At 42.0% G+C, this 14,819-nt stretch overlaps 1 protein-coding gene across 22 annotated transcripts in view; it reads right to left on the bottom strand.

Moving 5' to 3' along the window:
- The window catches only part of Grip1 (glutamate receptor interacting protein 1), a 648,195-nt gene that overhangs the window by 23,027 nt on the left and 610,349 nt on the right, over positions 1-14,819 (bottom strand). For 21 of the 22 annotated variants that reach the window (XR_004112745.1, XR_004112746.1, XM_031349335.1 and 18 more), the window contains 2 exons: positions 14,613-14,724; positions 9,664-9,897 (listed from right to left, as the gene is read on the bottom strand). Coding sequence is in view for 20 of the 22 variants with exons in the window: in XM_031349335.1 (XP_031205195.1) it covers positions 9,664-9,897; positions 14,613-14,724 (346 nt within the window). In the remaining 2 variants the exon portion in view is untranslated. The remainder of the gene's footprint in view (positions 1-9,663; positions 9,898-14,612; positions 14,725-14,819) is intronic. The other variant, XM_031349337.1, reaches the window with a different exon arrangement.

The following is a 14,819-nucleotide window of genomic DNA, read 5'->3' as shown; positions in this document are numbered from 1 at the left end:
AATAAAGGTTTCTGTGGAAAGATGTCCTGAGGTTAGAAGATACTGAATTTTAATAGCCAGCTGTACCCTTTCCTCGAATATTGCTAACGAGAGCTAAATTAACACAGATGAAGTTAATTATTTTAGATTTACATAAAAGGCCCCAGAAATTTATAATATACTGATGGGAAACACAGTCTGGCTGCTCTCAGAATAGCCACAATAACTCACACTGTGCAGTTCTGCTTGCTTGGAGATTGCTAGCACTAACTTTTGATTTATTTCTGGGCCCCCAACATTTCTAAGGATTTTGAGGTTTTGGTCATATATCTTCCACACACAGACAAAGCCTTATCTAGGTGTTTTCTCCCATATGATTATTTCTGATCTTCCAACAACTCTGTACAAGAAAATCATACTTTCTTCTAATAAGGTCACGAAGCCTTGAAGAAGTTGATGGAATGACTTGTTTTGATCTAATGCAAACACACCAGGATTCAATACTGGAACATCTGACCTCATTTGCTGGGTGTCTTCTACCAAATCATGATTTCTGTTTGGATATAGATTCCTGTGACTGGCTAGGCAGCCTTTATTCATTTTCAATGGCCCAACAAACTAAAGATGAATCATGTATCACTTTTGCTGTGTTGCTTCTCATGTGCGCCCTCTTATGGTCTCCTGGAACATCACACAAAATGCTGTTCTTTGAGGATGGCCATTTTGAAGCTGCTTTTGCATTCTCTTCTAGCCCAAGCGAATATAGTCTATCTTGTAGAATTCAGGAGAGGCCTCAGGGGAAACTGAGGCATTAACACAGTTGCAAGGTTTTTCTCTTCTAAAGAAGCCAATGTACCTCTTGAAACAAAACCGTGAACAAGGATAGATACAGTTCAATGGAGATTGGCCCAATTCTGTGACTTCACACAGTTGCTTCAAAGTCTAAAGCCTGAGCAGGAGCTATGGCAGCAGGTAGCGAAGCCACGGAGATTCAAGTTCAGACCTGTTTTACAGTTTTAAGCTAGACTACCAGTGTGTCTGAACCATTTCCACAGGTAGAGATCAGAAAGCCAATTGATGCTTTAACCAGAGCCAATTCATCCCCTTTCAGAAGCAACTGAGTACAGCACCTTAGGAAATGATGGCTACTCTGGAAGCAGTTCCTAAGCCCCGGCAGCCTCCTTATAGCTCAGTCTTTTTTTTTTTCCAATCAAAGCAACATCTCGTTCCCCACAATGATGCTGATTCCTTGGGAGCCAGCAGGCACTTGGGATTACTCCTGGCAGGCACTACTGGGGCACTTCTGTGTTCCTTTAAGCAAGGCATTTCAAGCAATGCCAGGTTTGGGAATGGGCCTACCTTATCTATAGATCTTGGAGAAAAGAAATAGAATAGAGTAAAATCTAAGACTCCATCTTCCCAGCCAGTTCTTAGCCCAAGAGGAAGCACATCTCGTTTGTGTCCCTAGGAACTCCCAGGTTTCCAAACACTGGGTCAGAAAGGCAGCTGCTGCTTCCATCAGGGGAGAACCCTTGGCAGAGGAGGAAAAAGGCCAGCTGCTTCTGACATTGCCTCCTGTTGCTCCCTGGCATCCTGTGGCACTGAGGGCTGAGAATCAAGAAGCTGTGAAATCAGGACTCAGGATGCTGGCTCCCTGTGTTGGCTCTAGGTTGACTTGGTCCTGGAGAACTTAGTCCTGGCTGAGGGAAGGTGGCCTTTCTGAAGAACTGTGGTGTATTAACAATTGCTTTCCTTGTTCACCCCGGAGCCCCTGAATAACACATTTATTTCACAGAAAAACGGAGAGTTCAACTCCAGCCACGGGAGCTGATGGCCACTTAGTAGAAAATGGGCCACCATGCCTCTGGCCTTACTTCTTGCCTTTGCTGCTTCTGAGCATTGGCCGTGTACGTGGGCACCCTATTCCTGGTGTCTTTTCTCAGAACTGCCTGATGTTACCTCATGGCATTGTCACTTCACACTCAACCTCTGCTTCCTGGCTCTGCTGTCACTCCAGCCTGGCTTCTCCAGTTCTGAACCTTTCCCAGTTCCTCCCCAGGTTAAAGATGTCTAATTCTCTGTAGACCCACCTGGGCCCCTTTAATTTGGGGACCAATTGATTGTCAGCTCTTGTCAGAGGCACACTGTCCACTGATACTGAGCCTGTGAGAATTAGAACCTAAGATTACTGTTATTCATGGGCAGCGGAGGTGACAAGTTGGAACTGACCAGGGTCCTGATGAGCAAAGCAACCATTGTCTTGATTTAATTATATTGCACAGTGCCTCAGACAAGGACGGATCACTAAATCCCATCTTAAAGAGAGAAAAACCAAAGCCATGGGCTATACTGATATGTCTTTAAGGACCACAATACTGCTGACAAGAGATACAGCAAAGCTGTATGAGGGAAGGTACAGAATGCTCTTCCCCCAGCATATGGACACCAGTGAAACAGGCGGACCTTCAGAGAATCCAGCATCTTAAATGATCACTCTATAGAAGATATAAAGCTGTACAACCTACAAATCTATCATAACAGAGACATAGAGGGACATCGGGGAGTCAAATCCATGACAAAAGGCATAAAGAACATAAAAAATAGCAACAAGACACACTGTCTTGAAAGTCTGTGTCATATGACCGCTGAAGGTCATATGAAATGCAGGATGTCAACTCCACTTGACATACCTTCCTTAGACTGTAGAGGCGCACAGCTCACAAAACATGACAAGAAACCAGTGGGCTCTGCCTAGCACAAGTGCAGGGGACTCCAGAGTTATCCTCTGGAACAGACAGTGGTGCTGTCTGAGACCCCTTATGCCAACAGTTGATAAAGGCACCTCTTGATTGCTCTTTAAATGAGCTTTGTCACTGCTGTCATCCTTGGTCACTGAAGTAAATTTAAAAAAAAAAAACAAAACATTTTTTTTTTTTTTTTAAACATGAGACTTTTTTTCCATAAATTTTTGTTGTTATTGATGTTGTTATTTGTAAGGTTGAAAAGGATAGAACTGCAACCTGGGCAAGCAATGGAAAGCATGAATTTTGCGGATTGCTGGGGACATTGTTTAATTGGAACGTGCAACCCAAAATCTGATCCTTGTCATCCTAATCAATGTTCCCTCAACAGTGTTTACACTGTTGTCTGCCCTTGGCGTCACAGGGGATAACGGCTGCCAGGCTGACACAGTGACAGGCAAGGAGCCTCCATTTCTCTGAGTGAGCAGTTTCCTGTCTTTGCTGTCTGTCCTTGCTGGCTCCAGGTCTTACAACACTTGCTCAAGTTTGGACAGCTGAGGAGACCTGAAGTAAGACTCTGACAGATGCGGACTGTACCTGGAAACTGTGTGTCGTGAGGTCTCTCTCCCCTGCTCCTTCTTTTTGAAGGGAGGAAGCCCAGACTCATACTCTCTCTACTTCTGAAGAGAAAGGAGCCCAGCAAGGCAGAGAGCCACACATAATGGCCCAACTTCACACACCAATTGAGCTGCTTTTAGCTTCTAGTGATTTCCACTGCAGGCAGTCCTGAGCCAGCAGTTTGGAGGTCTGTGCCTGGCAGGCAGACTCCTGTAATCTACCATGGTGACTTCAAATATTTATCGAAGAAAGAGGCATGTGAAAGAATGAGATATTCGGCTTTCATTTTTTCTCCTAAGGCTACGCCCATTCCTAACTAGGGGGCAGGGTTACCAAAGAATCTGCTGTCACCTGCAGCACTCTGTCCAAGGAGTAAAGCAGCTTCACAGGCACTGCATCCCTTCTGGCAAAACTCCCAGGCTGCAAATGCATGGTGAGAGTGGCTGAGGTAAAAGCTGAGGTGCCAGAGCTTCCTAGGAGTGACTCAAATGTTCTGGTGCTGAGCCCTCAACAGCCTTAAATAAACAAAACAAAACAAAACAAAACAAAACAAAACAAAACCCTGGAAAATTATTTAAGAGTCCTTCTGTCAGAAGATATATATATATATATACAAATAGCTGCATACGATTAAGTGCTATACTTCTGTTGGAAATCATGCACGTCAGGGAACCAGTGAGTGTCAATAGGAAATCATTTTTAAAGTTCAATTGGGCTGAATGCAAGGAACTTGTTGTCTTGCAAAAGAGCTTTTGTTTTTTAAATTTGTGCCTGAAGGTGTTCATGAAAGTGAAGCTGTGACTCATCACAGAGATAGATCAAGTGGCCACCAAAGGATGCTTAAAATTCCAAAGGGGAAGGAGGGCGGTTATCAACGAAATTCGGCAAAGATCGCACATCCCTTATCTACAAAAAGAAAGAATTTGTGATAAGCTGCAGCAGAAAACAGAACTCATTTTAAAGATAAAATATGGAAACCCCAGGGCCCGAAGTGTAGCCTCGCTCTCCCCACCCACCATCCTGTGTCTGTGATTACATTAAAACAGAATAATATCTAGAACTAGCAAGACTTCTGTCCATGATTCTCAATCTTTAGACCTCAAGAAAATCTACTGATGGTGTTGCTAATATGTTGGTGTTCCTGGCCCAGAATCCCCCAAAACAGAGACTTTGTATTTTAACAAGCACTCTATGGTGACAGTCATCTCATGTGCATAACCCAAACAAATATCAAAAGTTTCTCTCTTCAAACTGTTGCCTGAGGTCTATTAGTAATTCTTGGAAATAGTTCAATGCAGTCAGTACTTAAGAAACAACAACAACAGCAAAAATGTCAGTGTACACTGTGCTGGAAAGTTTAGATTCATTCACAGATAGAAAGGCAGTGTGTATTGCATTTAGGAGTTCAGTATACATTGGCATTGAGAAAGTGGGAGAAACAGGAGTCCATGGTAGATCCAGCACCACTGTTTGCCATACCATCACACTGAGTACCGAATCACTCCAGCCCTGGTTTCTTCCCACCTGTACAGAGCCAGGAAAGGAAGTGCAACTGCATGTCGTTTTTTTCCCTAAGGGTCACGAATGGCAGTTAATGAGTCTGCCTTCATCAATGAATGTGGAAGATGTATAGCTAAGTCTGCCTTCATCAATGAATGTACAGTTAAGCCAGAGAAGACCCTAACAGCAATGAAGGCATAGTGGATGAATAATGAACCATTTAGAGCTCAGTCTTTCCCAAAGGACTAAAGGATGGGGTGGGTGGAGAGAATATAGGTAGAAAGAAGGGAGTAAACAATGGAACAAGACCAAATTGTGACATAATTTCATGCCACCTTGGCCAATTTAAGGCAGGATGCATTTCAATTTACTGTGTCAGTTTCTACCTATGGAGTCTTTGGGGGCCATGTTGACTCTGAGTCTGCAGTGAGGCTGAACATCATGGTTGCCAGAGACCAGACACAGAACATACAAAGTGGACACAAGGCTGGAGATGAGCTCAGTTTGGTAGTGTGCTTGCCTAGCATGCATGAAGCCCATAGTCTGGTCCCTAGCCCCACAGAACACTAGAAATGCTGACACACACTTGTAATCTGAGCATTCATAGACTAGAAGCAGGAAGGTCAGATGTCTAAGGCTACATAATGAATCTGAGGCCATTCTGGGCTATGCAAAAATCTGTCTCAAAAAAAAAAAAAAAAAAAAGAGCAATATCAGGATAAGATGTGCCCCTTCAAGGACATATCTCTTTCATTTAACCCTTCTACGGTCCTACCACCTCCCAATAACTTATCCAAATTTCAAACCTATGAATGGATTACATTGTCATTGAAGCCAGAGCTGTCATTATGTAATTGATGGAATTGTCTTTGAAATGCCCAGAGCTATGTCTACTAAGATCCTAGGCATCTCTCAGTTCCTTCAGGATTGACTACCACAGTCAAGAAGCTAACAGACAAGCTAACAGTTTCTTCTGTGTGAGGTGATGTTAGTGGCCTGCACCCAGGAGGCAGAGGCCTTGAGCTTTTGACTTTCCTGTGTTTCTTACAATGACATGGAGGTCTCATTAATTTTTCCATTCATTCTCTCTTGATCATGAATGGGTCCAAACTTTAGTCCAGTGGCAAACAACCACCAGAATGACTGAAACAGAAAAGCAACAACAAGCATGCTTAGAGACATTCATGTCACCTACCATGACCGCTCTGATCTCTGATGTACTGCATAGTAGAAATTCCTCTACCATAACCTTTCGGGGACTGAAAAATCCACCTTTGTTCAGATTCTGCTTGGATATCTGCAACCTAAGAAGGGAGGGGGGTTTTCTACTTCTGTAGTCCATCTCATGCCACCACTAATTTGTGACAAAAGCTTAATGACAAGCAGGCATGATCAGAGGGAAGATAACTCTATTCTATCAATGTTATGATTTGAATATGTAATGTTTCCAATGACATGACTAGCTCAATGATCGTTGGGAGACCTTGCTGTTAAGCTTGATAGCCCTTAGCAGCAAATCAGCCCTTAGTGCAAAATGGTGGACTCACTTTGTCAGGAGGGCCTCCTCTTCTCTGGGGGATCTGAGACCTCACCTGAAGTCTTGTGCCTGAGATTCCTGGAATGCTTCCCTATGCTAATGAGGCATCACAGTACCTTAGCCTTCAGCCAGTGACCTTTGTCCACCCTAGATATTCTCATCCCCTTCTCCAAAACTACATAACCTTTGGTTCACCCCGAATAAGGTGTATATGTACAAATCCACCCCAACAAACAAATATATGCAAGCTAAGATTGTCTTAGCTTTTTCATTGAAGATTGTCAGAGAAGGCTTTTGCCTAAAAGAGCTGTAACATTAAGATCCTCAGAAAAGCACTCCCCATCCCCCAAACTCTCTTGTTCCCAGCATTCACTCCCAGCCAGACCAGTATCCTGCAGATCTCCACCCATTCCAGACTCCGATTCATCCTTCCAGCCCAGTGTGTAGCAGCATCCAAACACCCTAAGCAGAGAACATGGAACTGCAGCTGGAGCCCAAAATGCAGACCACAGATGCTTGGCCCTCAATGTTGGTAGAATGTTAGGAGGCTGTGGAAACTTTAGGAGGTGGTGCCTAACTGGAGAAAGCTGCTTGGTGGGAGTGGGTTCTAAGGAGCATATTATAACTGGTTGCCTCTTGAATAGTTCTCTGCCTTCTGGTCCAAGATATAAGGGAGCTTCCAGACATGCCACACTTACTGAAGGGGGCTGCACTCTTGGAATCCATGAATAAAACTCAAGCTTTCTTCCCTGTTCATCAGACATTCCATCACAGCAATGAAAAGGAACTAAATCAACATGTCAGCACGCTTTCCCACCATGTCAGGTGCTCAAAGACGCAGACACATGAGACACATGGTCAAGAATGAAGTCAGTCTCTTTGTTAATGAGCATTTCCTTCTCAACTCCTGAAGTGTGCTGAGCAGCAAACACAGTGACAACCTATCAGGGTAACCAAATTCAGCTGAAGGTACCTGACACATTCTCAGGTGCTTCCCAGAGAACTCCAAAGCATGTGCCCACAGGCTCCATCTTAACTAAATGCTTTAGAAGGCTTTAATCTTAGAGTACCACTTAGTTTCGGAGAGCCTCATTTTGTTAGGGATCAGTTTGGAAGACAGTAGAGCTACAAGGAGAAATGTACTTAGAACCATATTTAGGGGAAATGACTGAAATGGTAGAGGAAAAGCAATGTGAGATTTGTCAGGCTGTAGTGACCCATTTGTGCCCATGATCTCATGAGCCACCAATTCACACACTGGTGTACAAACGTGCCAACTGGTCTACCCACTGCCATCTGTTAGATCTAAGTGTGAGATAGAGTTTTCCTTTTTTTAATAAGGTCTGTATTTCAGCAGAGCCCCACTACAAAATTTTTCTGTTATAACAATATCCACATCTAGCTTACTGTCATTATTTTTGCTGAATACTTTCTGAGCAAGAAGCACAGGGAGACAGGGCATTTATGTTCCTGGGTTATAAGTAACTGTCTTTGAGGAAATAGCTTCATTCCAGAAAGAAAAACGACAAGAAGACAATTTCATACTGCAACTTTCCTTATCTTATGAATTATAAGTGACTACTAAAAATGTCTATTGTGAGGGCTAAAATATGCAGCAGACAGAATTCAGTAGGTACCCAGGTATCCTGGTATCATTTCTCTTTGGGGCTAAAGGAGGGGAGGTAAACAAGTATGCTTTTCTCAACCTGGGTAGAAACTGAGAGAAGGAGGAAGGCATCATTCACACACATGGAAGAAAATTAGGAGGATGGGTTTCTTCTTGGCATGGCAGAATTAACATTGATCATGTAGCCTTTGCAATTTAATGGCCACGGGATTTCCTATGGTGTGATGGTATAAGTCAACCTGTGAGGTAGGATATGTGAATTACCAAGCAGATTTTATCCAAGACAAACAAACAAAACAAGCTAAATGTGTAATGGGGGCTCAATGCCTGAAGCATCGTTGCTTTTCTGAAGCTTTCTTAATGCAAAGAACCCTGGTCATATCAGAGTAATTTTACTCCCAAAATATACACATCAAGGTGTTTCCTTTGCACATGCTTCTCTCTGTGCTCAGGATGCCTGTTCGTCCTCTATCTCCTTGCACAGTTAATGCCTATGTCTAGGAAGCTTTTCCCACTTCCTTTACAGTGGGTGAAGTGCTACCTTCTACACTCCAGGGCTGCCCAGGCTGGCTGCCATTATTGCAATCCAGTGTCTCCTCACAGTTTCCTAGACGTCTTACCACTGGCCTCTCATTTCCCCAAGAATAGATAGTACGTCCTTTAAGGGAACGTATACACAGTATCCACAGTGTGCATGTCAATGGATGGATGAATGTGTGGTAAAATTAAGGACCAGGATTATAGCATAACTCACAATGGTATCTTTGGCTGCTCCATCATACCCTGCCAGCTACAAAACAAACAACTATGTTTCACAGGGTAGTTAGGGAAACTGAAATCTTTATAGGAAAAAGGAGTAGTGACCTGATAATTTCTTTCAACCTGACATTTATGTGCTCCTTTGAGTGAAATGAATTTTGTTAGTAGATTATTAATGACAGGAGGATCTTGATTCTTATGAAAAGCGAGGTTGGAGCTGTTACTTTTTTATAATTGTCATATATTAAAAAAAGCATAAAGTACCATTCTAGCTGATTAAACATCTCTATCACTGCTCATGTTGGCCTGGGACTGGCCATCGTCATATGTATGTATGTCTCACTTAAATGCTGTGGGTAGCTCTGAAGTGTGGCAAAGTGTGCCAGCAAGATTTCTCTGTCAAGTGGACAATACTATAGTTCAACATGGAGCATAACCAGGGTTCACTCTACCCTGGCCCAGGAAATCTAATGTTTTAAAGAGAGTTTCCTGTCTAGTATAGTATATAATTGAATAGTAAGCCTGTTTTTCAATGAGCTTTAAGCCTCTTGTCAGTGAAGCGATGGACAAAAGATGCCTAGGAAATCCTCCCTCTTTCAATGAGAATAGATTCATTTATCAAAGCTCCATGTTACGGTGGAATCTCACTTTTTTTTTGTAATGTTTTGACCACTTTTTGATGAATACATCGCCTGAAAATCAATCTTTCCCGCTTTCCAGGATAATCCTCCCAAGGGACAAGTTTTACGACATAAGTCTCTGAAGCTTTGCCTTTCAACTGTGGGTTTTCTCTTCCACTGAGCCCACAGGAGAAGTCACAGCTGAGCCTGCATCAATGCATCACTGTCATGCAGAATGGCTGCTACATTAGACAACAGGGAAGGAAGAAGAGGTCTACTGACCTTGTGAAGCTCCACGGGAGTTGGGGACATGATCTCCTTTATTTCTTGCTTCATTTTCCGCAAGGTTACAGACTTTCTGCCCACATCTGAGGGCAGGGTGTTGCTTCGAGTTGTTTGGCTATAGTGTGGCCGTGAACTGCTCCGTTCCTGGAAGCTGGCCTGTCGCCCCAGCTGACTGCGAGCCGTTGGAGCCTCATGATTCAAACTCATAGTGCTCCCCGACATGATTGTTGCCTGCGGCATCGACAATTTTCAGAAACAATTAAACCACGGATAAGAAAAAGGTTTGTTTGCTCAACATTAAGCAAAACTCTCCTTCTGCCCAGTCAAAATACTGTGTCTTCAGGACATAGCTAAAGGCTGGAGAATGGATGCACTGGCTGAACTGTGAAAGTCTGGAACGTGCTCTGCAATTACATTTATAATTCGCATCTCGAATCCAATGGAAGTATTTAAGACCTTGAGTTTATTTAATCAAATACCACCCCTAGCAATGCTGAGGCAAATTGAAAAGCTCCAACATTAGTTTACTGCAAACTGTATTTGAAGCAATAACTTTCCATAAGAGCTGTGGATTCATGAAGCTGCTTTCAGGGCTTCTTATAGAGCTTCCCAGTGGAGGTCAGGCTGCTGCTGTCTGTAATGCTTTCTCTGGCTCCACCAGAAGCAAACCAAAGGGTGGAATGAGATTACTGATGCAGAGGCAAAGGGCTCTCCTAACACTTCCTGCCTGGCACTGTCAAAGGCATCTTCTGGCCCAGTGACCTGCCCAAGATGTGCGTAGACACGTCTTTGAATATTCATCAGCATTTTGGCTTCTACATCTCCTGCCACAGACAGTGTTTCTTAAAAATGATCTTTGTGTAATACTCTCAGGAAGGTTTTTAAAAATTATTCTTTTATATAGGATTCAACCATTTGCTCAAAGACTATGAGACTTGAATTGGATTTGACCAGTCAAAGGGAAGTTTATTCAGTTTCAGATATATCCCTTGACAAAAACATAATGGGAAGTTAACATCCCAGATGAACGAATCTCAGAACTGGAACAACAAAGGATTTGAAAGCAGTATCATGATGGGAAAGGACATTTCTCATGTTAGAGAGGATGCCAGTTTCTAAAAATAAGACTGTGACCAGCTCCACGTTTCTTACATGATGCTCATATACATAAATGTTACACTGGTAAACATGCCTGAAAATATAGTTACAAAAACTATAAGCAACAAAACTTGATTGGGTGAGCACTTTGAATAGACTCGCTAATTTAAGCCCATAAGACTATAAGGTAGGGATTTCATCTGTCCCACTTTATAGATAGAGATTGGAGCACAAAGAATTTTACTTGCCCTGGATCATACATATAGTAATTGAACCAAGGGCACTGCCCGCAAGTATTCATTAGAGGGAACACTGCAAAGTGAGCAGCATTTTATCTGTTGCCTCTGTAAGAGTTTACACCTCTCAGTTGATGTTTGGTTTATATGTGCACCACTAAGAAAGTAGTTGCACAATTGCCAAGTATTGACATAAATATTCATGGCTCTAGAAACTGTCTGGAAAAGAAACAGAACCAACAAACAAACTCATTCTGACTGGACCACTTATGTCATGGATGCTTCTGAGGATGGGATTTCTAGCTGCTGCTAAGCCCTTGCTGATGGCTGACTGCCGCATAGAGAGGTAGGTGTGACACATCTCACTTCTTCACTATGGGCGGAGGGAAAGAGGCCCATGGGTAGGTTCTGACACTTGGTAAGAGCCTGGCATGGGCACCCCAGAAGTCTGGCTGCAGTCTTATTTCTTGACTAACAGGCTCTGTGGCTTCTGTCACCCAAAACACCCCCTTTTCAATAAAAACCCTGTAATATTTAAACCACTGTAGGTACCTATGGTGTGCGTATTTCTGATAGACAGCTTTTTGAGGTTGATTAACACCTCCCTGATGGCCAGCTGTGTTGGTGACATGGATACCTTTCATTCGATGGTGCTTACTTAAATCACTTCTATGTTTAATCTGTGGTAACTGATAGCACCCAGTGATTTTTTTTTCCTGCAATGGTGACTATACATCCATTATTCTTACCTTCTTAGAAGTATAGTCACCATTAATATCTATTTTTTCCTTCTCGTTTTTTGTGAGATCCACCGGAAGCATGTGGGAAGTAAAAGTATCATTAGGCCTAATTTCTGAGATTCTGGCTAAGCTGCCAGAGGAGACACTGAAAACAGGGTTTACCATGGTCCATTGGAGGGGAGGAAACACAAGAATGGCTCCTCATCCAAGTTTTCAAATTATGGCTGGATTGCTCATTTAAACTGAAATTCAATCGAATGAATAGAATCTAAAAAAGGATTGTAAAAGTGTAAGTACAAATGTGTACATATATATATATATATATATATATATATATACACACACATATGTATATATGTGTATACACACATATATGTATGTATATACACATATATGTATATATATGTGTGTATATATATATGTGTGTGTGTATGTGTATATATACATACACACACACATATATATACACACATATATATACATATATGTGTATATATACATACACACACACATATATATATAATCCAAACATTTGGTTAAACTTTCATCTGTTAAAAAAGTTAAAGTAGCATCAATTAAGAAATATTAAACTTAGTACTTAATTTTTATTGCATTTATTAAACATCAGGTTCTCTATTTTTTTTAAAAAAAATTATTTGCATTGGTATTCTGCCTCCATGTATGTCTGTATAAGGGTGTTAGATTCCCCAGAATTGGAGTTACAGACAGTTGTGAAATGCCATGTGGGTGCTGGCATTTGAACCTGGGTCCTTTGGAAGAACAGCCAGTCCTCTTAACCACTGAGCCATCTCTTCAGCCCCTTCAGGTTCTCTATTAATCATTACGTTAAGTATTAGATCACTATAATTCCTATGTTTTTTAAAGCATTTAAAAAAAATTTTTTTTTTTGAGACAGGGTTTCTCTCCGTAGCTCTGGTTACCTTAGAACTCACTCTGTAGACCAGGCTAGCCTCAGACACAGAGATATGCCTGCCTCAGCCTCCCAAGTGCTGGGATTAGAGGCACTCAACACCACCATCCAGCAATTCCTAAGTTTTATATAAGCAACTGCTGGTAAGAGAGGCTAAAAACTGCTTGGGGTCTTAGTTTGAGTTTTTAGCCTCAGGGAAGTCTATACATTTTTTGCAGTGTTGAAGTTGGATCTCAATTATTGCTTGCAATAATGAAAATGATTAGTAAATTTTTTCAGTCACAATCATTTTGGCTAATCCATATTTATAAACGTTTGCTTTAATGTTTGGTGTTGAAGGTAAAATTGATCTGCAGAATTCTAGCTTCAACAAAAACATAACAGCTTTCCTAATCAAGAGAACAGAATTCATTTAATTGAGTGAAGTTTTTGTGATACTAGTGTAAATATGACTCTAATCTATGAACCTGTTGAGCATTCCTCCCAGCTAAGAATTTAACTTCTCTTTGGCCCAGCCCCCTTTCCTTTCTGCATTTGTATTTTTTGGGGACACACCTCATAAAGCCCAACAGAGGCACCTGTAGGTTGGTGTAACATACTTCCTCCCAGTGTTTTCATGAGATAACACAGTTTCCAGGCAACGGCTCAGGATCATCCCATTACTTTTACAGAACCGTCAACGTACCCAATGTAAAAGAAGCTCTAAGAAGTGAGTTCCACAAGAAAAATACATCAAAATGGGAAAAGTAACTTAGGTAAGGGCACTGCTCTTGAATTATGAATTGTGCACTTTATTCAACCTGATCCTTGACATTCTATAAACAGGGGTGGTACAAGTTTAAATAAACCAGCTGGCCCTTAAGAATTGTGCTCTTTTTGAAAGTCGTATTTAAAAAAAGAGAAATCAGTGGCTCACATCTTAATTTAAATTTTACAAGTCTATCCATACCCAGGCCCTTTAACTGTGCTCTGAAGCCAAAATTCATGCCAGGTAATACTACGGTGTCTCTAAATCCAAACTACTGTTTTCCTTTCGAATTTTCTTTGCAGATTCACAAACATTAGAGTCACATAAGATATCCACACATGCAACTGAGAAGCAAAGTAACAAAAAGATGAGTAACCATTTTAGAATCGCAAGGTTCCACCCGGCTGGGCCATTCGCATTCCTTAGAGTGACTCGGGGACCTCATATGACATCCAAACAAAAGTGAGACTTTCACCACTTTACAGTTTACAGCTTGGAAACTCGGGAAGAACATAAAAGGAAACATTCCAGGCCTTCCCAGACACAGTCTGAATACTGCCAGCAGATTCATGGCTTGGTTTAAGGAACTGCCCAGATTCCTCCTGATTCAGGTGACATTGATATGGAATTAAGATTTCCAAAGAACAGAGAAGCAGGGAGTAATATCTTGCCTGCTTATCAAGCAGACTGGCCTTTTAAAACAATTATCAACTTGAGGGCAAAACAAAATATAATTGTATTTCCTCTTATGTTCCTCGTAACGATTAAATTAATTTCTATACCAGGTACAAATGAAAACATGCCAAAGAAACCTTTCTAAAGCAGGTAAGAGAATGAAGTGCACCACTGTTGGGGACTGGGCTAGCTCCTTAGCGATTTGGTGGGAAACAGGTACAGTCAGGGTTAGCAGGGGAGCAATGGCAGAAGCCACAAGTCAGTAAGAACTGCATTGGATAAAATCAAACTGCTCTCCGGAAGGCAAGGGCGGGGGAGGCGGCTTTACAAGCAAAAATAGAAACAGAAAAGGTAGCTACCAAGAGGGTCATGTTTCTCAATGACACACGCCTGTCAGCTTTCTCCTGTGGAAAGGGGTTAAAGCTTTTTAAATGAACTGCTGTGATCAAAGCAAACGTAAAAGGACCAAAATAAAGGAATGTTGGGACAGTCAAGATAAACAGCGGGATCGAGGCTACCTCAAGTTCTCTCAGGATCCCGGACTGGCCGCAGGTTTCCAGGTCCTCCAGTGCTTGAGACCAGAAGTTTTCCTCTTGTTCAGCGTCTGCACTGTCAGAAGCCCCGATAAAGCTGCCAGCAAGAAACACAGTCTTAAGGAAGACGGACAGGAATGCATGTACGCATGCGCTCACAGACACACACACACACACACACACACACACACA

Source organism: Mastomys coucha, unplaced genomic scaffold (genome assembly GCF_008632895.1).
Source record: "Mastomys coucha isolate ucsf_1 unplaced genomic scaffold, UCSF_Mcou_1 pScaffold4, whole genome shotgun sequence".
In the NCBI taxonomy this organism is placed as follows: domain Eukaryota; kingdom Metazoa; phylum Chordata; class Mammalia; order Rodentia; family Muridae; genus Mastomys; species Mastomys coucha.
The sequence above is the reverse complement of the archived record's forward strand: the minus strand, read 5'-3'. Positions and strand labels throughout refer to the sequence as shown.